The 26,665-nt window shown below is 43.0% G+C and overlaps 1 protein-coding gene across 1 annotated transcript; it reads right to left on the bottom strand.

Moving 5' to 3' along the window:
* Positions 1–17,374: 17,374 nt before the first annotated feature.
* GEM (GTP binding protein overexpressed in skeletal muscle) lies at positions 17,375–26,185 on the bottom strand. The gene is made up of 5 exons (XM_036395392.1): positions 26,113–26,185; positions 24,056–24,398; positions 20,914–20,990; positions 20,228–20,432; positions 17,375–18,611 (listed from the first exon to the last, which is right to left on the bottom strand). Exons 2-5 carry the CDS (start codon positions 24,387–24,389, stop codon positions 18,334–18,336), a joined length of 894 nt encoding a protein of 297 aa, XP_036251285.1. The 5' UTR covers positions 24,390–24,398; positions 26,113–26,185; the 3' UTR covers positions 17,375–18,333.
* Positions 26,186–26,665: the final 480 nt, after the last annotated feature.

The following is a 26,665-nucleotide window of genomic DNA, read 5'->3' as shown; positions in this document are numbered from 1 at the left end:
TATTCAGTCAAATCCCTGTAGTTCTCATAATCTCGAGAATATATTAAGTGTTAAAGGACCACATATTCCTTCCATTTAAAGTATTCTTCAAACCTTCCTTTGACATCTCTCACTCTCTTTTGGTAGCTTTGCCCTTTTCTATTGTTTATACCCCAGTTCACACTGAGATAATTTGTCTTTGTACAATGGTGTGAGAAATGTGCTGAGGAGAGGGTACCTAGACAAAAAAGCACAAACCAAGAAAAGCAGATGAACATGTTTTTGTGAGCAATCATCCAAAACAAGAGACATCATGATAAAAGGCATAAGGGGGAGAGGTAAACCAGGTAGGCATATGTTGGGATAGGACCAAAGCATGGCACTGACTGTTTAGCAAGCTCTGCACAAAAGAGGGAAGGTAGATGTATCCAGTAGTTCACAGTACTAATGCTTGCTGGCCAGAGTGAGTGAAGCTACACCATTTGTGTGGCCCTGTTCTCCTGTCCAGGAGATGTGGCTCTTTGACTGGTCTGTGTGTGCTGTGCCTTGGATGATGAAACTTTGCCTCTATCACCCCTGCTCCCAGAACATGCGCTTCAGTTTCGACCTGCTAATCTGAATTCTCATTTGGATCAATCCTCCTGTCTGAGGTAGCAGAAAACAGATGACCAAGAACTCAGGAGAGGCACCTGAAAAGGTTCCCCAACACTGTCTTAGAAGCAGAGACCCTTCCTGCTTGCTTCCTTCCTCTCAGCAGTCATTATGGATTGCCCATCTGCTGGAAGACATAGGCTCTGCTCTTTCTCAGGGAAGTTCACATACAGTTTTAACCCCACTGAGGGGCACAGTCCTTCCCTGTTGGTGCTGCCATGTATCTCCAGCTTCTGTGTTTGGCTGTCCTCAGAGTACTCCATGTCCATTCTACTGGTGTAATTCTCCTAGCCCCTGCTGTGTCTCAGCCTAGCCACCACCCCAGCAGCCCTTGACCCTCATGGCACCTCATTCTTGGCTTGCAGTGACAGTGATGCCACCTCTCAGCTTGACAGATGTCTCCTAAGCTGGTTTCACCTGTTGGTAGGTGTGGCTGCTCTCAAAGCAGGAGGAAGCTGAATCAGCAGCACATCTGACTAATGAACAGCACATGCCCACCTCCATTCTCAGAGGATCTCCCTGGAGGGCTTGGTCAGCCCCATCCCTGCAGAAGGTGCCCCACACACTTGTGGCACTCCCAGGCTCTGTCCCCAGGCGTGGCAGTGTCACCTCTCCCACTGCACACACCTCACTGTCCTGCCCTCTGCACCACTGGCACAAGAGGCCTGCTGAGAAGTTCCCCAATTTGCTGTTGCCAGACCCTGGCCCCTGTAAGCTGCTGAGCTAATGCTGTTGAGCTCCTCAGCTATTAAACTTGCACAGGTCAAGATGATAGATTTTAGTTTGCCTTTTTCTTCTTGCAAGCAATGACATAATGGAACCAAGTGGCTCTTCTGGAATAAACAATGCATATTCTAGAGATTACTTGTGTTTACTCTACATGCAAGACCTCCAAAGAAGATAAAACTTGAGCTGCATACTGTAATATGGAGATATTCCCTTTCTTTCAGTATGCTGGTGTCCTGTAAAATGATGTCTTAAGGTGGCATATGCATTAAGACTTATAAACTGCATATTTCAAAATTAATTTTTTCCTCATAAATGCGGAAGAAACAATTTTTTACCTCTTGCATCCATAACTCAATACCTATATAGACATGTCCAAATTTGCATATAGCTCACTATATATATAAAACACTGTGTAAAATCTAAAAATAAAATGCAAATCTTTCCTCATCTATAGTCTTTTTACAAGGCTTGATAGTATTATGACATGAAATAACCATCAAACTGGCAGTCTGATGCTTCTCTTTTTTATTCACACACATACATAAATGCACATGGTCTCAGAGGAGTCTATCATCTGGGTGTATGTGCCCACCTGTAGGACACTGAAATAGGGATGATAAAGCAACATAGTCTCTAGGCCTTTTTTATCACTGTGATCACAGATTCTGCTGTCTGAATTATTACAAATAGCAATCACTGCGTGAAAATCAGAAATAAAGTCAGGAGCAGAGTCCAGACACCAAGATTCCTCCTTCACACTGAAGCAGGATTTAGGTGCTCTTCATTCTCTTTCTCTTATCAGAAATCACAGCCAGGCAATCCCCCCAGATCTTGGGCAGGATCTGCAGCTCTGGCTCCCAGGTGTAGGGACAAACATTTTTCCTGCAGACGTCCAAGCCCCAGAGCTGGGGCAGGTGCTCACAGCCAGCCCTGTGCTTAGCCTTCCCTGGAAGGGAAGTCCCCACTACTGCAGCTCACTGCTTCACCTCCTCACCTTCTGGGTTTGCCCTCCTGAGGTTTTTGCTGGCCCTGTTAGCTGAGTCAGGAATAAAGGCTTAGAGCTTTAGGAATTAATTTTGCTCAGTGCTTGAGGAAAAAAAAAAAGCCCAGCAGTGTTTCAACTTTTTATTATATCTTGTTCTTAATTTCTTAATTAAAAATTGGTATTATTGTGTGTATGAGATATGAAATATGTTTACAGTGACTGACTTACAAAGTAAACTGAAATTCCGTGGACCATAGAGACAAATCTGCAGTGCCTGGGCAGTCCATGTCCTTCAGCTCTGAACCTGGAAAACTGGCCTTTGAATGAAAACACGTTTCAAAACCCAGCACAAATGACTGGAAACTGGTGCTCTTTGTGTGCCCCCCTCCCAACCTCCCAGCTGTGAATAGAAATGAGTTTCTGCTGCTCAGGTTTACCTGACTCTCCCTTTGCCTTGACTGTGTAAAACCAGCAACAGGAGGGAATATCACTCCAACACCCTCATCTCAACTCTGATGACTTGAAAGGGCAGGATTTATTGTTGCCATACTAGTACAAGCCTCAGAAATGCAGAGCTTGACCAGTGAAGAAAAACTGGTCAAGGTTTATAGTTTATAACCAACCAGCTTGTTGTCCTGGGATAGGTTAAAAAAAACCTCTTAGCCTGAGCACAGACAAATCAGACGTGGCTCATTTTCCCCTTGGTTTTATCTCTTCTCTTCCCCATGCAGACAATATTCATACTGACACTGCTTTACATCACAGGGTGGAACTTTCAAAGCTGATAATATACCAAGTGTTTCCTTGAGCACAGGACTTCTTATAAATATACTTCAGCCACTCAGCAGCAACTCAGGAAGCTCCACCCCTGCGTGTCCAAAGGAGAGCAACGAGGCTGGTGAGGAGCTTGGAACACAAGCTATATGAAGAGCGACTGAGGGAGCTGGGGTTGTTCAGCCTGGAGAAAAGGAGACTCAGGGGTGACCTTATCACCCTCTTCAACTTCCTGAAGGGTAGCTGTGGTGAGCTGGGGGTCGGTCTCTTTCTCCGGGCAACAACCGACAGAACAAGAGGACACAGTCTCAAGCTGCGCCAAGGGAGATGCAAGCTAGAAATAAGGAGGAAGTATTTTACAGAAAGAGTAGTCAAATACTGGAATCATCTACCCAGGGAGGTCGTGGAGTCACCATCCCTCGAAGAGTTTAAAAAAAGACTGGATGTGGCACTTGGTGCCATGATCTAGTTGAGGTATTAGAACATGGGTTGGACTCGATGATCTTAAAGGTCTCTTCCAACCTAGAATTTCTGTGTGATTTCTGTGTGAAATACATGTACTAGCAACTGTAATAGCAAGAACAGCAGCAAATTTCAGTTCATCAGGAATTCTTACAGGCAATTGAGTTCCCAGAGTATGTTTCTCTAAATGATACCTGCATTTCTGACACTGAATTAGCTTCCTTGAAGCCTTTGACAAGGGTAGGAATAGATAGCAAGGGACTGAATATTCACATTGATTTGAACATGCAATAAAAGACCTTCATGTCCAAATATCAAACTTGGGGTTCATTTTAGCATACATTCTTTTCAGAGGAGCTTGCAGATGGCCCTAAATGTGATTTCTGCTGCAAAAATTGCCACAAATCAGTTGTGTTACCACTCATCTCAGGAGGACCATGAGGTCTGATTGCAGCTGTGCCCTCCACTGAAAGTATTACAAACTTCCAAAGTGACAAAATGGGAGATAAACCTTCTAGGGTTTTGGCAATTTCACTTCAGAGTCAAATTATATGGCTCACCTGATAAACCTGAATCGATGCTGAGACTGACCTTGAGCTATTGGAAGCAATTCTACATTCATTAGAGGCCAAGCCAAGCAAAAATAACCACACATATTTCAATTACCACTTTGGTAATCAAGACCTGGTCATATGGGTGAGCCATTAGAGAATGAGGCCTTTGGCCTTCAAGAGAGGAGGGTGCACATTTTGTGTTGCCACCACCTACAGTGAACACTATTTAAAGAACTAATTCCTGTGCTCAGAATAGAAAATGTCAAAAGTACCACATAATTTTCTATTCTGCCAGCTATGGATGACCAGCTTTTGTTGGCACACCATACACAAGCTAGGACATCAAGGGACTTTCTGTGGGACTTTGATTTCTGTGACTAAATAACTGTGGTATTGGGCTATCAGTGTATGTACTTCGTGTTCACTTCTGTACTTCCAAAGATTACAGTGCAACCATTTTAGCTCTTTTTCTGTCTCCCTTGTGACTTATATGGAAATGCCTCCCTGGACATACACCTCTGCTTGACATTTATGGAAACTCCATGACTTAATGCCCTCCATCATCTCTCATCTTCAAGCCTCAAGTGGGCATCTATCTCATTACTTTTCAAGTTATAAGGACAGTCAGCAGGGTAAATTCATCAGTTTAGAAATACCTCTGCCTTTTTGCATCTCAAGGTCAGTGCAGCCAGAGAATGAACCACTGCCTTTAACAATGCCCATGAGAAGAGATGCTGTGGTGCTGGCCTTGGCTGCTGGCACCAATATCCATCCTAGACCTCAGTGATCCAAGCCCAGCAAAGATGAAACTAAATGCTGTGCATGCAGGGGTTAGTTTCATGTTCAAAGACAACAGGACAGACTTCCTCTTGAGGAGCCCAAACATGAGGTCAAAGGTTTCGCTTAGAGACAGAAGCACAGCGCCACTTCCTTTTCCCCTGGACTCCAAGCAAGGTCTCGTGGTGGGTTGGGCTGGGGTCAGGGGAGCACCTCATGGCTTGCATTTCCTCCCTGTAGGTGCAGCCCAGGCCATATCACCAGCACAGGGACAGCAGGGCAGGGCTAAGCAAACAAGAGTCCTGGCTCTCAGCAACCTCTACGCCGTGGGTTGGATTCTCCTCCCAGTCCAAAGGGAGACCAACACACTTCGAGCACATCTATTAAACCAGCACCAGCCTGATGAAGAATACTTTGCCTGAACTTCTTGGTCTTAATGTGTCTTGTCTAAGTGCTGAGTGAACACAGCAGTTCATGGGATATTGAATAAGTTGCATCAATTACTGGTTAATAAATACATTTATATAATGCATTATAGGAGTTCCAAGTATTTTGTAGACTTGGATTAATTAAATACTGCAAGTTCTATAAGGAAAACCATCTCCTTTCCACAAAAGTGGTTCTGCCATCAATTCCAGGCATTCAAAAACAGTAAAGCAGGCCCCAAAATACCATGGTGGTCTTAAAAAGGTCTCAATAAAAACAACATGAATGAATGAATGAATGAATGAATGAATGAACATATTTTATTTGCCTGTTGCCATGTGACCCTAATGTTTCATTACAGTAATGGAGATAAGAGGGAGTTTTTTGAGCAACAGAAACCTTCTCACATACTCATTAATTTGTGGAGTCTATCAAACAAAAATAAGACTGTTTCAACACAGCATGATTAGAAAATAAAAATATAACTTTGCCTGAACTTCCTATGTACTTTTCAATTGAATTACTGAGCTATTTGGAACTTCAGAGATCTTCATCTCCTATCTCTAACTGATCTAAAGCATAAAGAGCTTGTTATCAGCCTTTGAGTGATGTTCATGAAACAGTAGTTCGGGTAGTAAGTTTTTGTGAATGATTTGCTGGTAAGTTAAACAGGACAATGAGCAGCTAATGCAGAAAGAGAAGCAATACATTTCCAATGTCTTTGGTATTCATGCAACCTACTGTAACTAGATCACAGAGAGGAGAGATGGGATGAGGATGGGATCTTGCTCTTTGTGGTACCTGTCCACATTCTTTTAATAAAACCGGAGAGGTTGCTCCTTTGTTGCTCAAAATTTGTTTAGCTACATTTTAAAGTATTTTACTTTTACTTCAGTCCTGAGATTTCCATGTTGTATAGTTCTTGGCTGATTTTCTCTTAGAATCACAGAACTGGTAAGGTTGGAAGGAACAGGACCACAGTGGGTTATCTGGTCCAACCTCCCTGCTCACCTACAGTGAGGGAGACTCCACAACGTCTCTGGGCAATCTGTTCCAGTGCACAGCCACTCACACAGAAAATAAGTTCTTCCTCATGGTCAGGTGAAGCTTTCTGTGCATCAGTTTCTGCCCATTGCCTCTTGTCCTATTGCTTGGCACCACTGAGAAGAGCCTGGCCCATCCTCTTGTCACCCTCTGTTCAGAGACTGATAGACATTGGTGAGGTCCCCTCTCAGTTGTCTCTCCTTCAGGCTGAAAAGGCCCAACTCTGTGAAGAGTTTTAAGAAAGATGCTCCAGTCCCTTAACCATCTTTGCAGCCCTCAGATGGACCTGGAGTCTTAACCTATTTGCATCTTTTGGTTATGGTGCTTCACTACTATAAAAAAGTGTCCAATTTTAAAAATTATATCCCGTATTTGAGAGGTGTGTCCATCACTTTTGCCCTTGGGGTGGTGGTGTAGGGGGACAGGCATTCACCAGCCTGGTCCACTGCACAAGCACTCCCAGGTGGATGCTGATGTGCACCCTGCTCACCTCAGCCAGCTTTGCTGGAGAGAGGTGTTCTCATTAAGTCTCAGCTGCAATGGCATCAACTAACTGCAAGACCACCTTGGTCAGACATCGATTCTTTCATTCATTCTCTCTTTAAATGAAGTTTTGTTTTAAAAGGATCTTTTTCACTAAGAATTGAATTTTCTTTACATAAGTGCAAATTGCTTTAACTCAGAAATAAAGAGAGATACACAAGCCTAATAATGCATTTGATATTCTGGTTGTTTTTAAAAGCAGCCTTGAGAGAAGTAGCAGGTTTTGACAATGGTATAGCATTTCAGGTTAAAAAAAAAAGCTGAAATTGTGTATATATAGTTCTACTACAAGGAGATTTTTACAGTTAATTTCTACAAAGTACTAATTACTCTTAGAATTGGTCACCATGTCTCTGCAAGCTTTTGCTGAATTCAGTTTGGTGAGAATGACAGGAATAAATTTATTTTCTTTATTTTTTTTGTTGTTTGTGGAGTCCTGTTATAAACATATGCAGACTTCCTGTTACCCTTTAAGAGTGAATATCAGTTTTAATGGATTAAGGTTTGTCTTTCTTTGCTTTCTACTACTATGGAAGTTAAGTCCATATTTTTTGTAGACGTGTTCTAGGTTGCCTACAGAAAGAAAAGCAATTTTTTTGAGTAAGCACAAGTATAAGGGAATGTTATATGAATGTTAAATAAATCCTGTTTAAATAGCATATCTTTATAGTCTATTATAAATAATAAAGATTTTATTCATATAACATATAAATTCATATGTCCTTAATTTAATTTTTATGTATTTGCTCTTTATATCATATGCGTAATACAAACACTTCATACCTTTAGCACAATTCCATTATAACTACATAACAGTACCTGTAGCACTGTTCTAAATTGTTGTTACTAATTTTTACCCAATCTGAAAAAAAAAAAATCTTATATTTTATCAGAGGTCTTCCAGAAATATATTTTCATGCCATTAGGGATCTCTCTTGGTGACTTTTGCTTCAGGGGTCAGCTTCTAGCTGAGCCTGTGGAGGAATACATTCAATGCAAGTAACTCAGGCCAAGCACCTGCGGCACCAGCAGGGTGATCAGGCACTCAGAGAGGCTCAGAGACAGCAGCAGCTGGGGGCTCAGCAAGGGAGAACCCAGAGTAACACCCACACAGACTGTGAGAGCATGAAAGCCCAGGGTTTCCTTTGTTCAGGGTCCCTCTGAGCCTGAACAGCTCTGTTCCTCTGTTGTTGTACCAATATTCAATCACTTTAAGGAGTCAGAGCTCTGAGATGCTGCTATGGGAGGTCTGGGATCAAGCTACTAAGGAAATCTGGTCTGGCTGCATGCGAGGGGGACGCGCAGGGGCTCAGAGGTGCAGCCGTGGGGTCACTGGGGCTGCCTGCTGTACAGGGGTCGGTCCAGCGCTGCGAGCCCGTGGGGTGGGGCTGTGCCAGCCAGAGGGGCGTCCTCTCGGAATCGCTGCTGGTCAGAGTGACCCTGAGACACCTTAGAAAGCCTCTTTTCTCAGACCGGTGGTCAAAGAAGGAGTCAGAACTCTTCAGTTCTCGTTCTTAAGGTTGTTTATTGTATCTTATCTATAAAATTCTTTCTCCTGGCCTGCCAAGGTCTCAGCTCAGCAGGACAGTCAGAGGCACTCTGCCCACCCCTGGGCGGTGTTATCTTTTTATACTAAAAACTACATATACATTATTTACAATAACTTTCCAATACCCATCACCTATGGTAGACAGTGAGCTTCTACTCTAAACCAATCTAAAAATACCAACATCACCCAGGAGATGGAGGCTAGGAAGAAGAAAGAAGAAGCACAGGGCACACCCAAATTCCTCCATCTTGGGACCCCGAGCCCCCATTCTAAAAACCCCAAAAAATCTATTTGTTGCCCCATGACAAACTATTCTTCTACTTAAACTCTTTTGACTTGTAATTCTTCATTTAAAGGTTGGTAATTGTTTTTTCCAAGGGCTAAATCAAAGGCACAGGGGTCTTGGGCTCTGTGCCAAGGTCTCTGAGCCCCCTGGGCAGGGGCTCGAGCCCTCCAGGGCAGCCAGAGGAATTTCCTGGGCTCTGACAGCATCTGAGTGTCTGACAGGAAAGCTTCCTAACAGGCTGCTGGAGCCAGGGGGCTGCTGTCAGACCAGCTGATGGCAGCTGGCTGACACTGGCTTCACGGGTTTGCTGAGAGCTTTTGATGCAAAGGGCTGTTGCAAAACAGCATCGATTGCGATGGAGAGCAATCCTGCTGCATTGGAGCTACTGACAGAGCCCAGGAGGGCAGGACTCAGCAGGCAGAGCAGGGCCACAGTGCTATGTGGTCTTCCAGGGGATGTTCAGAGGTGCTGTGCTGGGAGGCTTCTGCTACACCAAAATCCATGCAGATCTGGGAATCTGCACAGTAGAAACACCGCAGTATTTTCTCATGTCAAGTAGTTTAATTTTCTTTAGCTAGGCTGGTATTCACCATAGATTTTGGCATACATGTAAGCACTTGACCAAGGTTATTTTGTTTCTGTAAATGTGGTTAACATTTCTGAAACTGCTTTAAATATATATTGCATGCAGGCAACAATGTGACTTCTGAAGACAAGTGTAATTCTTAATCTCAAGTTTCAAGGTCAAAATCTCAACACTATATAACTCTATGCCTTACATGCATTCTCTTGCCATCATGCTAAATTAGTTTTTAATTAGAGGGGGAAGAGCTTGTTGATTTACTTGTATTGCAGCAAATGTTGGCAAAGATTTTGCCAAGGATAGAATCATTGCTGTAATTGCACAGTGGCAGAGCATGCACATTGACTAAGGCTACAGTTCTTCAGAAGGGTTTCCTCTACCACGTAGCATACATCACTCTAGAGTGTTGTAACCACCCACAGGTGGACCAGGAACAAGGATATTCCCCCCAGAAACCAGAGTTGTCACTGATAGCTTGTACTTCAGCATTGCAGCAGGTGCCATCCACCAGGGATGCAGATGTTCTGCACAGCCCCTGTGGCACTCATAGAAAATCCTGCTTTACAGGAAAAAGTATTTAAGTATTTTTTTGGATCTGAAGCACTCTGGTCATTTGTCTCTCCTATTTAAAAAGAAATTCTCAATCACTACGCTGGTGAAATACTGCAAGTAGAAACTATAAAAGTAGTGGATCAGATGTGGAGCTGGACCATAAATATGATTTGTCTGGATCTTTCCCAGCAGCAGGTCTGTAAGTCCTCAGCCTTCTCATAGCAGAGCCCAGATTTCTTATCATCCTCATGTCCCTGCAGAGCAAATGCACCATGCTCCACATGTGGCTGCCAGGGCTGGAGGTCAGCTACTTCTTCCTGAGGAACAGGCTTCCCAAACACAGTGGACAGCACTGAGTCCTGCACTGGCACTCAAAATGACATCTTTCAACCACATAAGGCAGTACTGCTCTCAGCATGAAGAGAGCATGAAGAGACACAAGTGAAATATGAGTTTCTTCGAACTAGGCCTTATAAGCTTTTGGAGATATACTTCACACTCAAGATAATTCAGCTACTTTAGAAGGCATAAAATCAGCAGGATGGCTTCTGGGGTAGTGTTGGAAACAAAAAGGTTTTAATAAAAGGCAAAATTACAAAACTTTACAGAGGAAAACTGAGCTAGGTGTAAGAGCCTTTGCCCTTAGTAAAACACCTCACAAAAGCGATTAGTTTCTTTGTTCTCTTCTTTGTCAAGTAAATTGCCCATGCGGGACTTTTTGGCATCTGTCCAATTAGTTATCCTTAACTTTGAAGTCCCCCAGGTCCTATGAGATGTCTTTTCACCTAATTAAAAAGAGAAACTTCTGAGCTTATTTCTTTTTAAGAAGACAAAAGATAATTTTATCACTCCATCAACAAAAGCACATTCCTATATACCAGTTTGTTAAGCAGACTGTCTATAATTGCACCTGAAGTCAAGGAACAGATTATAATTAAAATTAAGACATCATTCTTAGCACTGAAGTTGCTATAAACTCAGAGGGATCTCTTTCCAACCAAATTCTATTAACGAAATTACTTTTTCAGGCAAAATGTGAGTTAACTAGTGGACTACATGCTATCACATGGACTGTAGCTCTTTTTAATGGTTTTTGCAAATATGGACCACAAGTTATTAAAGACATTGCCTTTACAAACTAAATGGATAATTAGACTTACACAGAAATTTTATTTTCCTTCATCCAACATGCCTCCATTTCTAAGCAGTTTAGAGAAAAGTCTGTGCTTATTCTCAATACAATCTAGTTTCTATGTGTGCCAACGTACAGAGCACTTCCAGGCCCCCACCCATGGGAGATAAGAGCACACCTTCAAGGAAGTGGTCCAGGTGAAACCATGACATACTTCTGCTCATGCAGCAGAGTGATGTAACTTACTCACAAACAAAGCAACTGATCCTTTTTTGGCACCTAGTGGTTCTTGATTCAATAAAAAGGACACAGTCTGGTCCTCAGAAGACCATTACTATGAGTAACATCAGCCAGAGTATTTGCTTGAGTACAAATCTGCAAGCGTGTTTGCTGCAGGCATCTGTCTTCCTGCTCACTGTATGATGCAATCCCAAACCCTGGCAGGGGTGACAGAGCTGTCCTTTGCCAACTTGTCACTTCTTTCCAGGTTTCCATATAAGATACTTATCTACAAGGTCTTGATCTGATAACACTTATGAGGAAAAATCTTGTTGCACTCAGCATATAGAAGTTGTAACCTGTAACCAAACATATGTATTTACATCCCTAATTAGGACAAAAGCTGTGCATTACAAATTGGTAATTTTCAGAATATTGCATGGAAGAGATGCAGTTGAATGGAGCATAGTTAACATAAAAACTATTTTTTGATGAGGAAGGATCTCATAAGACTGAGTGGGTAGAAAGATGGCAGGTGAGCAGTCACAGTTCACTGTGGTCTGAAGATGGTGTCTAATGGCAGCCAAACATCAACAAACATGTCGACACACATGGGACATAGTCAAAAAGTGGACTGAAAGCATGAAAGAAAATTACATTTTGTCACTCTAACACAGGAAAAAAACCTATATTTTGTCATTCTCTAAAATTTAGCATCTAGAGCAGAATGAGCTGCAGCCTCTCTCTCTTGCAGAGCATGAAAGAAGGAGCAGTGAAGAGCAACAAACACAGTGAAGTGGTTCAAGCAGCTGCCTTAAGGGAAGTACTAGCAGGTTTTGGACTTTTCAGAGTGGAGAGGAGAAGGCTGAGGGGGAGATTGCAGATAATTTCAGTTTCACAAAGCTAGTGAGGAAAGTGAGTGAAAAACTCCTTCTCACAAGGTCCCATAGGTGATATTCTAAACAGCATCTCCTATTGCTACTTTGAGACAGCATAGAACTGGAAGAGCCACAAGTCCAAAGTGGTAGGGCATTTCTTCTCTCTGGGTTCTTAGATTCTTTTTTGATAGTTATTCAGGGTCAGTCGGAAGTCCATAAACCAAGCAATATCAATTTGCTTTGCCAAGCTGCACTGGCAACCTCTGTTCCCAGGGCTTCACTAGCTGGGCACACCATCCCAGCCCCAGCAGAGATGCCAGTGGAGCTGCTTCTGTCCAAGTCCATGTGCCCTACATCCTGGTGGGGCTGGGCAACTTCCAAATACTACTGCTGGCAAAAATCCTACCGTGGCTGCTAAGGGAGCATTCCAGCTTCAGTGGCTTACTTTGGAATGGAGCAAGGCAAGGAGGAGCAAATGCAGCCATTGATGACAATAGATTGCACCAAAAGGAGGAGGAAAACCTTAAAGCACAGAAGACTGAGAATAAAGTTTAAAAGCAATTAAAGTAGCATTGTGTCAGTAAAGCTTGAGAGTATTCCACTGGGCACCACTCAGGGATTCAAGGTGTGTAGAGAGGGAATTCATCCTGAACAATGTGAGAGCAAAGCTGTGGATTGTAGAAATGAAAGGCACAGGTAGACATAAAAATAGTGGCCTGGCCATGCCAAAATTATTGTGGTCCATTCTGAGCTCAGTGGAAGTTCGACCAGTGAGCAGTTCAGTGAGACACTCACAGCAGCAGAGAGAGGGTGCACAGCTCAGTGGAGCTGGAGGGCCTTCCTCCAGAGGAGCAGCACCAAGCTCCCCCTCATCCCTGCATGGGAGGGACACCAGCCCAGTGCCTTCCCCTTGCTCCCCCTGCTCTCCACTGCTCACCACACCAGGTCTGATCGGGGACGTGGTGTCCCAGGCTTGCCTCACCCACCAAATGCAAGTGGGGAAGAAAGGCTGGTGCCTGCATGCAGTTAGTACAGATGCAGGAGCTGAAGTCAGGCATCCTTCAGTGTATCCATGTGACAGTCTGAATTTTCTCATTGAAATTCCCACCTGCCTTTCTCCTGTTGGCCCAAAGAGCAGTCAGAGGTCAGCTCAGGGCACCCTGTGTCTAACAGGAGGCTTTTGAGTGCACACAAGCAGAGTATCAGAAACAAGTCCTATTTAGAAAGTAATTTCATTTTAAAATGACTCATGCATAATTTTCAAGACTTGGAGGAAGTGTATTACACTAATCATTTTCTCAGCAAATTATTAACCATGTTCCAGGTAGCACTGCAAAATGAGGCACACAGGACCTGTGTGCTCTCTCGTGGGTGTGTTGTCCCCACTGTCTGACTGCAGGGAACCTGTTGCAGCAAAACTGCTAAAATCACAAGGAACTTGCACAGTGAATTTCAGTGGCTCTAGGCAAAAAACCCCAAACATTACCTTGATGATCTCAAATTTGTGGTTACAGAGGATAAATGCAGAAGTATTTCAGGCCCCTATGTGAGGTGGTCACTGAGGGAGGAGTGGGACTTGCTGCAAGATCTGTGGGAGATTTCTGGAGTGACAGTACCAGGAGGGGCAGGTGGGGAAGCTGTCAGGTTGCACACTAACATCATGGGCTCTCTGGTCATGCTGTGTAGCAAGAGTCACCCTTTTTCCTACAGCCATTCCTACCCTGCATTGCATCCCTACACCTGGCTCGTGGTCCCTTCTGAGAGCAATGGCAGAAACACAGGCTTCTCCACAGCTTTCTGAAGCATAGTGAAGAGAATGACCTGCTATTCCCTTTTTTTAACTGCAGGGGGTTACATTTAGAAAATTAGAAGTCACTCTATAAACCTCCCACAGAGTCTGCTATGTTTAAAAGTGCTGGCAGTGTATGACCAGCAATGTGACATTTTAGCAAGATTTTAACACAAGATGCCACCAGTGTCTTGGGTCCTACTGCAAACCTACTGTTGCATGGGTTCTACAAGTGAGAAAACACAAAAGAAAGTGTTTTGTTCTGTCCTCTCTCCTGTGCTACCACAATGAACCAGAACTGATGGGACTGCAGGCAAGGCAGACAGGTCTCATTAAATATTATTTAATGCACTTGGAAGCCACATCTGACAAAACCTACAGTGTGCTGAACACCACCTCAGCCCACAGCATTTGCCCTCCTAACTGAGCAATGAGTTAGTCCAGGAAAAGAGCCGGAGGAGAACCAGCCCCAGAGCTCACAGTGGCACTTATCTCCTGTGCTTGTGAGTCAGACACAGGAATGGTTTGCATGATGCATTCAGCTCAATGGTCTTCAGAGGTGTTGCAAGAAATGAGTTGCAGGGCTCACTTTTGGAGAGTCAATAGTTTATTAGTCCAGGGATCTCATCAGTACATTTTCTCCTCTCTGCATGCCACAGCTTTCTCTGAAATGCCTTCCCAGGGAGAAGGAGCTGTAGAAGATTGTAAAGACGCAGAATTCAACTGCTTCCTTCCTCTGCAGCAGCCCCCTGTAGGTCCCCTATCTTCACCAGCACTGCTCTTGTAAGGAGCCCTTTCTCCCCTTTGTATCTGAGCCCCAAAAATCCCAAGAGAGAGAGCTCAGGTCTTTATGGCTTTCCATGGGGTTGATGTTGAGAGGCTTGTATATGTGAGGGTCAAATACACAGTACATCCATTGATTTTATTGAAAATATCTTTCTTTTACTTAACTAAATTTTATCAATAATTCTCCCAAATCCAAAATCCTGTAGCACCATGCAAATCCACATAGTGCCATAATAATGAGTTGTTTTCTCACAAAGCATAAGTAAACTTTTCTTCATGCAGTTCATCTGTCACGATTAAAGATTACAGAGCTGGACGTGCTCTGTAATTCCTCTTACAAATCTGATCTTTCTTCTTGAAGAGAGATTTTTATAACAGCTATTTCACTATAATTGGCATTTTGTGTGTTCTTAGACTTCTTTTTTTTCTGTACTTATTTTCTTTTATTTTATTTGGACTCTGTGAGTTTTGCTGTTTTGGCCTTGGTGCTCTCAGTGCTGTGACTCACGTATTCCACAGCCACTGCCAAATCTCTGGGTCCAGCACTGAAATTATCACATTAGGATCTGTCATTGTAGCCCTGACTTCATAAATAGCAAACAGTGATTAGAATTGCTGATTGATCCATTCCACAGTATTGGACACTCACATCTGAGATGAACAGAGGGACTGTTAAAGATATTGAAGACTTGAAATGTCAGCATTCCAGAGTAAATTAGTATTAATCAGTCATTGCAGGTACACTAGCTTCTACATATAGTAAGAGTTGCTGTATTTGGTAATCTGGTGATGATCAGCTAAAACCATGACTCACATTAATCTCATGAGCTGCAAGGGAAAGCCCCAGCCCTTCCTCCATGCCCAGCTTGCTGCAGCCATTTAGATCAGAGCATAAGCCTGGGTTCCTTTAGGTGCAACTCACAGTGCCTTTCAGGAGTGCATCTCAGGCACTGCAGTCCCAGGTGGACATTCAATCCACAGGACCAGACCAGGTTCAAATCAAGAAAAGCCCTGAAATGCACAAAGTGTAGATGTTCAGGCCCAGCTCTCTCACTCCACATCCACAGGTCAGAAATAACACACCCTGGTGGTGTCTGAGCTCCAGCTCCATGGAGGGGATGCTGCTGCTTGTGGACTTTCCCCCAAGCATGAAGCCTGCAGGATGAACCAAGGGGCTGTGAGAGGTTGCCTGGGACAGGAAAGGTGGAGCCATGCGTTTAAATTGTTTTGGTCCAAGGGCAGTCCTGTGCTGTACAAAGACCAGCAGCAGCCCCAGAAGATAGAACTGCAGTGATGACTGCTTGCTGTGAACAGGAAAAGTCAGGTGACATGCCATGGCCACTGCACAGCTCTCTGTGGCAGCTTGTGACATCTCAGGGGAATGGGCCTACCTCACTGGATTTTTTTCTTTGAAAAATTGTATGTTTTAGAAAGAAATTCTGTTATCTTGGAAGGAGTGGAAGGAGATGAGCAAGGATATGAAAACTTACGGGGCAATTCCAAATTTTTATCATGCCATCAATGTATCCTGATATCATAATGATGTTATGAACATATGAACATGCATGAACCCTTTTATTCCTAAGGGCTGTATGTATGATCAACATGGACAATTTGCATTTCTTCAAAACCTGATTGGTTTAGATTTGTAGCTTGACAGATATAGAATAAACTAAGGAAATGTGCTGCTTGCTTAAAGCTATACTTTCATTTCATAAATATAATCCTAAAAATTAATTTGTGCAATTTTGTTTTCATTTTTGAATGGGGGAAAGGTTCTGAGAGTTTAAAAGTTCTGAAAACTAAATTCTCTAGACTGCTCTGGGCTGACCTTAGGTTGCATGCTGACAGTTCAAAAGCATTTATCCAAAATGCAGCAACATGGATCTTGTCTGTGCTCATTTCCAAAGGGTTTTTTTCTGTTGTTGTCAACACTTTATTCTAGATCAGAAATTTCCTTCCAGGGAGATCTTAATGCCACACAAGCATTGAGTCATTCTGTAATGGGATGTTATACCCCTAGAGAACTGCTAGAAGTCATCTCCTCAGCAGAGGAAATTGTGGGCAAACCCTCAGCAGGCTCATTCTGGTCCAGAGCATTTGGTACATGAAAACTGCAGCCCAAAATGGGAAATCCAAGTTTCACCTTGTTGGTGTTGCACGTTTTTAGCTTCATCATCTGTGAAGATGAGCTGCCAGGCTGGAGATTTGGCTTTTCTGAGTCACCAGAAAATGTAATGACTGTACCTCTGACCAGCATAGCCAAGAGGAAAATAGCACAAATATGCCCAACAGCAAGTGAGGATTAGGGCACACCATGCCAGCCACCTGCTTTCTGTCCATTTCACTTCTCTTCATCTCCAAAACTGGGGTAACAGTACTCATCTACATTTCTAAAGTGTTTCTAGGCTAAAAGCCAAACACCTTTGCTAGAAGTGATTTATTTTTAACTCTGTCACCCCAACCCCATTTTTATGTGAGGGATATTGTGCACTTGTCTTTGAGGCTCCTGGTGCTTCCTGCCTTGAGATGCTAGGTTGCTGTGTAACCTGTGCTCAGAGAGGTAAGGAATCCTCACTGCACCTCTCAAGAAGCAAACTTGCCCAGCATGCACAATCTTTTCTCTACTTGAAAACATTCTTAGGGATTTTATACTGAGGCTCAAAGGCAGTCATATATTTTATTTATTTTATTACAAGGCATGTAAGTAAAAACTTGCATATCTGAAAAAAGATATTAGATAGAAAACAGTAATAAAATTAACATTATTATCTTAAGAAAATTGGTAATAAATACATTTCCCCTTGACATTAAAATGCTTGTTATTTTGCACAACAATAAATACAGCATAGCTCTGGCATAGAGAAAGGCCAAGGATGGATACAAGAAGTCCACGTGGTGGCATAAAAAAGCTCAGGTGATTTTTAAAGGTTTGGCATCCTGCACTTGATGCACTTTGATACAACTTGCACTTTAATTTTAATTTTACTATGATTTTTAAGCAGTCCCATAATATGAAAACATGAGAGGAAAATTTGTTTGACTGTAGGATTTGTCCTTTAAATATTTTCAAAGTAAGAGATGTGTAAACTCACTGAAACTAATCCTCAAAATAAAGAAAAAATACCAAACAGGTATCTTTGTGGTTATTCTACAAATGCTTTTTTTTTCAGCTGTGGGTGCTCAAGCCTGACCAGACAACTGACAAGGGACCAATCTCCAGTCAGTTCCTCAATTCTTTGCACATTTTTAAAAAAGAAATATTACTAGCAAGGAGAAAGAGTAAAGACAGTAGTATTCACTTCCCAAGTTATGGCTTTTGAGGTTCTTACACTATTATCCAAAGGTGAGAGGAGAAAGAACAGGTGTATTCCAGAACAGCTCCCAGCATAACTTTGGGTCATTCTGGTCTATGCTTTTCTTTTAAAACTACTGACAAAAAAAAAATCAGAAAAAAAAAAAGGAAGAGCTATTTCCATGCACTGTGCTGTTCTTATGCCAGCACATATCATCACAATCACAGCTGTGAACCTAAGTCACTGATAGCCCAATCTAATATAGATTGATTGATTGTCCTATGACAAAGTTAGATAATGTCCGCAAAATGCCACAAGCTCTGGCAGAGTCCAGTGTTCTTAAAGTACTGAGAGGTCATGGCAAGACTTGGACTTGAGTTTGAAGGCCATGTTCTTGTTGTTCTTGGCAACTATTTTGCCCCAAAACCGCCTGGCTTTCTTGGGGATGCTCTCTCTCCGTTTCTGTAGCGCCAGGCGCTTCTCGTTCTTTTCCTTGCTGTCCCTGCGGAGCCGGACTTGCCGCACGATGCCCTCGAAGAGCTCCTTCACGTTGTGCTGCACAGCTGCTGAGGTCTCGATGAACTTGCAGTCAAACACCACGGCACAGGCTCGCCCCTCTGCAAAATCCCAAGGTGGGAACATTACATGGGGTCACAGGGCCCACAGGGAGCAGGGACAAGCTGCCATGTGCAGGGAGTCAGAGCCACCGGGGAATTCCTCAAACCCAATATAGGCACAGGTAAGTCTTTAATCACCTGGTGCTGCCTGCTAGCCCAGGATCCATCTGCCCTGTGTCACAGCTGCTCCCCAGAGGGAGTGGGGGGTGTATGGGGGGTAAATCCCCTCCCAGTAAAGCTCAGCCCGCAGTGCTGGCTGTGAAGATAGCGCAGAATGATGGACTTGAGCCACTGAGACACTGAAGGCTGGGAGGTCAGCAATGCCTCAACACCACCTGACCATCTGCAATACACACTCCCTCAAGCTGATGATGGCACTCTCCAGGCATACAGCACAGCACTGGAGGCAGAGCACTTTCCTCCTTCAAGGGCCATGGGTATAAACCACAGCCCTAGAACTGTGACAATTTCAGTGAGAACAGACACAAAACCCATGTACAAAACCCTTAACAAAGGGTGTCTATGGCTTTAGGGGTGCATCTGAAGTCATAGTTCTTATTCTCAAATACATGAGCCTAAGCTAAACCTGACAGCTGTCTTCCACACAAGCCAATTTCTGGCTTGCTGTGAATTCATCGCCAGGGCCATTAAAGTGACATGGATTCACCTGCCATCTTTCTAAGGAATTTTCAATCTGGGCAAAGAGGAATGAAAAGGCAACCCCAGGCTCCCTATGAATCCCTCAGTTCAAGCTCTTCACTTGGGGCAGCTGTGACAGGAGCCAGAGGAACTGCACACATCCACAAAGCAAAGAAAAAAGTCTAGCTCAGCTGGCAAACAGAAGAGCAGTACAGCTGCAGAGAGAAGAAAATGCTGAGGAGAAGATCCCATGTTTCTGATGGGCCAAGATAAGGACATCTAATGCATGTCTGTGTACTACAGTGTGCCACCTCAGCCTCAGGGAAGACTCTCCAAGAAGATATTTTATTGGCTGCAGATGTTGAGAGCCAGCAGCAGTGCTCCCAACAATATCTCCATTCCTATTTATGGGCTTAGTGGTTCCTCGTTTGTGTGCAGCCAAAGAAAGGCTGATTTAGCATCCCAAAGCAAGGCAGTAAGGAGACCTCTTCTAAAAGGCTGCACAGTTCCTGCCTAGACTAGCAAAACAAAGATGGAGAGGGAATTTTAATTCGTCAGGGAGGATGGAGAATTGGTTATAAAGAAGAGAATTTTTGGCAGCAGAATAAAGGGGGCTAAACTTGTTATGCATAAACATGCATTGGGAATACAAAGGATTTCCAGCTACCAGAGAAATCACATATTGCAGTGGTCTTACACTAGGAGCTGGAAGGGAAGAAATCCCATTTATGATGGTACTTAATAAATATAGAGAAGGGATCATCTGATATATAACAGTATTACCAAGGAAGGCTTAAGGATCTGGCAGACCCTACCCAGTCCTCTGCCCTCTGCTCCAGTCTTCTTTTATTTTATTACTCTTTTATTGCCTAGTCCTGATCACAATGTACTCCCTCAGCCAGAGCACTGCAGTTTGTCCAAAAGCTACTAGATGACTTTTAATGTTTATCTCAGGTTTATGCTCATAATTTCCTTACCTGCCACTGAAACTTCACGGCACCTGACAAGGTCACTTTTGTTGCCAACCAAAATAATGGGGATATCTTCTTTCTGGCGTGCCCTGCGGAGCTGTATCCTGAGCTCAGAGGCCTTCTCAAAGCTTGCCCGGTCTGTGATGGAGTAGACGATCAAGTAGGCGTCTCCCACTTGCATGCAGTGCTCTCGAATCCATTCTCCCTCTCGCTGTTCAAATTAAATGGTCAGACATCGTTATGCCCAGAGCAGATTTTACTTAGAAAGTAAAACATTAGAGAATCCAAATGCATTCCTGCTCTAAACTGTAATGGGTATGGTTTGAATCACAGTTATACTACAAGTAATTCCAAAGTGGTGATGGTATGAATACTTCACCACAAAGGAGGGCAAAAAATTGCCCCAGATAATTTATTGTGCTGGCTTTAGGCTGGAATGAAAAGGGTCTGGAAAGAAAGCTTGAATGTTTTGTTTTATCATTAAAAAAAATGAAAACTTGCACTTCTCAGACTCCCAGTGCAGAGACATTAGGCATGTTTGCCTTGACATTGGGTAGGGTTAATCCTATATCTTCCCTGATTCTGCTGTATGGAAACACCTATTTTCTTTCACAAAGATAACTTGTTTTTTATATTAGCCGTTATTCATATACACTTTCCTGTCAGCATTTGACTGGAACAAATTATAGTACCTTATTATCCCACATGTCAAGCAGAATAACAGTCGCACTTTCCCCATCCACCATCAGGGTTCTTTCATACGTGTCTTCTGGAGAGAAAAGCAGAAAGGTTGGTGATATATTATTGTGTTTCATCGTATACATTAAAAAATCCAAGTTGTTGAATGTGGGGGATTTGTTGGCAGAGTTATTGAGCCAAATTTTAGGCCGGCTCACATCCAGTTCTTTCATCATTTCTATCCGCACTGAATCTGCACTCTGTTCATTATTGGTTGCCTTACTTTCCATGATAGATGAAAGATCAGGAAACAAAATGTTCATTATTTTGGCTGATAGTCTCTTTATCTTATGTGGGAGAGAAAAAATAGAACCAGTGGAAGAAATAACCAAAGGCTGAACATTTGCCCCATGGGAGCAGCAGAGTCCAGCAAGGCTGAGTAATGGAAAATATTTGCTTTCTCTTTAGCATGGACAATTTACGGGTGAACAGTCACTGCAGCTGAGAGCAATACAGCAAACAGCCTACCAAGTGAGGAGGACAGGGTGTTGTGAGACAACAGCTGTTGAGTTTGAGAGACACTGAGACTGCAGTTGCACATTCTCTCCCATTACACAGTTTCCCACATCACCTTTGATGTCAAATAGCAGAAAAATGAAAAAAGCACAGGTCAGCTATTTTGTACTGCAGCCATAAAAATTCATGCCTAGATTAGAAATGCCATGTGGCAAAGTTCTGCCTGAGGCGGGATCTAAAGGGGGCTGTTGCCACTCTGAATTTTGATCAACCCTTGCTGTGAAATCTGCTTCAAATACCAATCTTTCTTCTTTTCACCAAAGCTGGGGACAGTAGGATGAGCAGTGAGAAGTTTGGACCCATTTCTAATCTCACACTAGTGGCCAGTGGAAAAAAAAAACAGTCTTAAGGTACTGCAGCATTTAAAGGATCTGTCCCAATCACACTTGTACATAGGGTTGTGTCTAACCTGTGCCTCATAAGACTTCTGCTGGGCACTGATGAAGTGAACTTTCCCCTAAATTGTAATCAGAGCCTTTCCTCAAAGCTAGGGATCCACATCCCAGTAAAAGAATAAGCCAAAAATATTACACATTTAAAATAAAGTCAAATGGGACCATGCTTAAAATGTCAAGACTAAAAAGACAGAGCTAATCACTAGGAGTGGTTTCCCTTGAGGTCCCAAGAGTATGAGGCTTGTGTTCATGAGTTAGCTTCATCTTACAGTCAGTAGCAAAGCCCCTCCATAAAAGCAGCTGTGCTTCTCTGTAAGCTGGCTACCCTGAAACTATCCTCTCATGTAATTAAATTTCCAGTGTGTAAGCTAAAGTTCCAGTTTGTAATGCTAAAGTAAATAGTTCCTTCAAGTGACTGAGCATCTGTGCAAGAACAAGCTCCATGCACACCAGAGGACAAAATCCAGAAGACTCCTTCTGCACTGCATTACATATAGAAAAGCTACAAATGCATGATCACACTCCTTGAAAATACTATGCCTAAATAATCATATTCAGCACTCATTTGCACCTTGGTCAATCCTAAGGAACTTCTATAAAATATAAAAAACACTGAAAGTGAGCACTTAGTTCATTTCATGCTGTTTTTGAAGCTGACAATAAAAAAGAGAGATAACAGCAAGACTTCCAATTATCTCTTCAGAGCTGGCCTTGAAAAATCTGTCACTGCTATACTCCAAGGAATGCTGCTGGGAGTGTGATGGAAAGAGGAAACCACACAGCTTCACATGAGGGAAAAGAAAACTGCCAGACAGGGGTGTGCAAAGCAAATCAGCTGCACTTCCTGATGGCTTGTCCAAGGATCCTACTCTACTTCAGTCATTTAGCTCTAGGAAAACTTTTATCAGAGATACTCCAGGATGAGAAGCTGGTAGAGCTATGGAAAAAGTTGATGGCAGATGCTGAAGGCAGAGCATGCCTAAATGAGTGAATCTGAAATCCCCCAAAGGCAAAAAACTCTGTGTCCCCAGTCTGAGACAGCAAGTAAGGAAAATTTGTATCACACCTTCCTGATACTGGGCTTTTTTAAATCCTGGGCAAAACTTCCCCTAACTGGAGAGTTAAACACACAAAAAAGAAGCTGTCCTGCCTATGCCCCACTGAAGGCTGGAAGAGAAGCCCAGAAAACACTGGCACCATCACACCAAGAGAATACAGGCAGGAGACAAAAGGGAGAGACAAAGAAAGCCCTGCACAGTGACAAAGAAAACCCATCAGCAAACTGCATGTCCCCTGAAAGCAACAGCAACTACGTCCTTGGAGACACAGCAGGTTTCTGTGGCAGCACAACCCTTCCACATCAGCATCTGGCCCACAGCATAGCTCAGGACTTGGTGCTACAGCTTCACCTTCTGCATGGCCTGATCTTTGGGATTAAAGAACACTTTGCAATCCTAAACAAAGCAAGGCAGGGAAACAAGGGGCAAGCATCAAAGAGAACCCTACAGCTTGTGTCTTTCCCCCAGTGGGCAACAGGACTTTTCCTACTCTGTTGAAGGACCTATATCTTTTTTCCTCCTGGAGGAGCCCATTCTGTGCAAATAACATGAAACAAGGTTTTTACTCAAAATTTCATTTATTTTACTCAAAGTCCATACAGCCTGTACTAAAGCAATGTGTTTATACAGAAAGGCTGAGATGACTTCTAATGGCAAATACTTTGGAAGTGACTTTTTGTTTATATATGATTTTAAAGTATTTAATTCTTGTAAATCATGAGGACCTTCAGTTGTTTTCTCTCCCACAAGGAAAGCTGGAGTCAGCCCTCTGATGGCAGTGGTGACACAAATGTTGGACCAGCATGAAAGCTGAAGCAGACTCTTGTGTAGCATTATCACAGGTAGGAATGAGAGATTTTCAACAGGTATTTTGGAATTAATTAGTGTGGGAATCTGAATTGCTCTCTTTCAGTGGCTTTGATTCATTATTGGAGAGTATCTTACTCATTTTGTTGTTTTCTTGTTTTCTTAAAGAAGGTGCTTGAGTTCAATCAGTTTTGATACTCACATCCAATCACTTGCTACTTCTGGTTTACACTAAACAGCCTCTCTCTTTTTCTGTGCCAATTACTACAGGCAGAGCCGACTGCAAGCAAACCCCAACACTCCAGAACACAATTACCTACCTCCCAGCACCTCACAGTCACTGTCAATGCTGTCGTGCACCCCTGCAAAGATGTTGGCCAGCGAGGACTTGCCCACGCCATGCTCCCCGATCAGCACCACGCGGTAGCAGCTGCTGCCAGACTCGGAGGAGATGACGGAGTCGGATGACTCCGAGGACCAGCTCCTTCTGTAATATTCATCAGGACTGATAGTGTATCGTTTCTGTGGGTGGTACTCATTGGAGTCTTTCTGGACCAGCAGATTCTTTCCATCAGCAGGGATGCTCCATCGCTGCTGCTGCTGGTGCATACTGCTGTTGTGGGTGCGACGCATGGTAACATTGTTGAGAGTCATTTTTAACCCCTAGTGAAAAACAGGGAAATCACAAATGTTACCCACAAAATATTTAGAAATGCTCTCTTACTAGCTTCAAGGGGCCACATCACCTAATATGTGAGAAAAGAAAAAATTAGTTTTTCTGCACTCTAGTGTACTTGGTGATGCACAAAGTATTTTAGTTATTAGGTAGTGAGACAGAGCCTGTTTCCCAGGGATAATCCCACCTCACATGCTAAATCTTATCTTGTTTAGCCTTTACTGGCTCCTGGCTGTGCTGGATGCAGCCCAGTCCTGGAAAGAGGGAGGCATTGCTGTGTCCCAGGAGGAGAAGGAGGGGACAGTGCTCAGCACACCAGTCCTACACAGCAGCTGCAGCCCTGCCGAGACACTGCCTGTGGTACAGGCAATGTTCACCTCCTTTAGGCATCACCAGGGACAAACAGGGACTCTGGTCTCTCTTGCCTCCAACTGCTGGTGCAGCTGGGTGTACAGCATCTTTCTCATTGACTCAGTTAAGAGCTGAAACTCTTGGCATCAAGTAAGGCATCATTCACTGCACTCTTGAGACAACCCTAGTACAAAAAGTCATGCAAGCAAGCCTTGCCATGATGGGGTGGATTTGGGTCTTGTCTGTGGCCAGGTAAACAAAGAATGATTCTGCCTCAGACAGTGACTTTTTGGCTGGTAAGAGGGAGAATGTAGTGAAATCCAACAGCTCTTCTGAGGAGGTGTAAGTTATAGCTGTATCTCCCAGGAGATACAACTGAGAGTAAAGGCTCATTAATTTATAGATATTAAATCAATAACTTCATTACCACACAATTAATTAGTTAGGTTCACTCTTCTTACATAATCATAGCTCTTAATTATAATTTACTCAGCAAACTCTATTTTGCCTTGCTTGGAGGCAGAGAAGAGTGATGTCATTCTCACAGGCCAATACCTACCATTTTTAGGAAAGTTACTTTGATGCATTCCAGCTCCCAAAGTGACCATTATTTAGATATTTTCCTTTTTGCCCTATATCTGATGTTTCTCGGCTCCCTCCTCCATTTCAGTAAATAGGCTAATTGTCCATAAAATTCACCCAAGCACTTTCAAACCTCAATTATAGGTCATGAACAATAAAAAGAACAGTAAAGCAACAGGTACAAATTGCTATTCTTCTTCATACAAAACTGTCTGAAAACTTCTATGAATAAATTCCCAGCAGGACCTAGGACAAATATATAGAAAAAGCACTGTCTGAATTTACTACAGAATACACAATATTTTCTCTGTGATGTGCAGTATTTTGGAGCAAAAGGAGATCGTTTACATGGCCCTAGTCACAGTAACTTTGTCAGCAAGAAATACATCTAAAGAAGAAATCACGCACTAAGCAAAGGCTTCTTCACAAACAAAATTAAATATTTACTGTGGCTGAATTCTAAAATGCACTTTTTCCTTGCAGTATGCCCATTGAAAAGACCAGATGAAAAAAGCCAGATCTGATTCAGTCAAACGGCAGAGAGTAACTCACAACCTGAAACAAGCAGTCACTCACAAAACCACCACAAACACAAACATTTTACAATTTAGCCTCTAACAAATTGTCATCCCTCATTATAAAAAGCCAAACTAGTCCCTGTCACACCCTGTGCTCCAAGCTCAAACTGGTTTTGCTACCCCATACTGCATTCCGCTGCCTGGGTCTCCAGCACCTCCAGGAAAAGACTGGGTCCAAAAGCACTCTTACTTGTGCCAGGCTCCCGCAGCCAGAGCAGTCCTTTGTTCCTGCCCTTCTCCCTCGCTGCGCTGTGGCACACTGAGCAGCTCTGCCGAAGTCAATCCTCCCCTGCTCTGGGACTGCCTCTTTAATTCTTTCTCAGCAAACCTGGTTTATATTAAGCCCATCTGATCAGAGACAGGGCTTTTCCGTGACGTGGCTGGACTTTCCATACAACAGCCAGCCCCCAGCTGGGGGAAAGCAGACATGCAGAAGAGAAAAACTTCTCTCAAAACAATCTCAAAAGACTTACTCAAAATCATGTGATTGTTTTAATATTGCCAGTAAAATAAACACTTTTGGTTCTTGCATGATGAAAACAGGAAAGTGGAACAAAAATAAATAATACATGTCATTTAGCCTCAGAGAGCTTTTAATTCAAATGTTATCAAAATTAATGATGATTTAAAATTTATCTAAGTTTATTTAATGCATGAACTTCTGTAAATGTATTATGTATCTGTTCTCTGTCTGCAAAACACACTTAACCCCCTTCTGGACAAAATATTTCTCTAGAATAAAA

The sequence above is a fragment of the Molothrus ater genome, chromosome 1, assembly GCF_012460135.2.
Source record: "Molothrus ater isolate BHLD 08-10-18 breed brown headed cowbird chromosome 1, BPBGC_Mater_1.1, whole genome shotgun sequence".
Taxonomy (NCBI): Eukaryota; Metazoa; Chordata; class Aves; order Passeriformes; family Icteridae; genus Molothrus; species Molothrus ater.
This window is presented reverse-complemented; position numbering and strand designations above follow the sequence as displayed.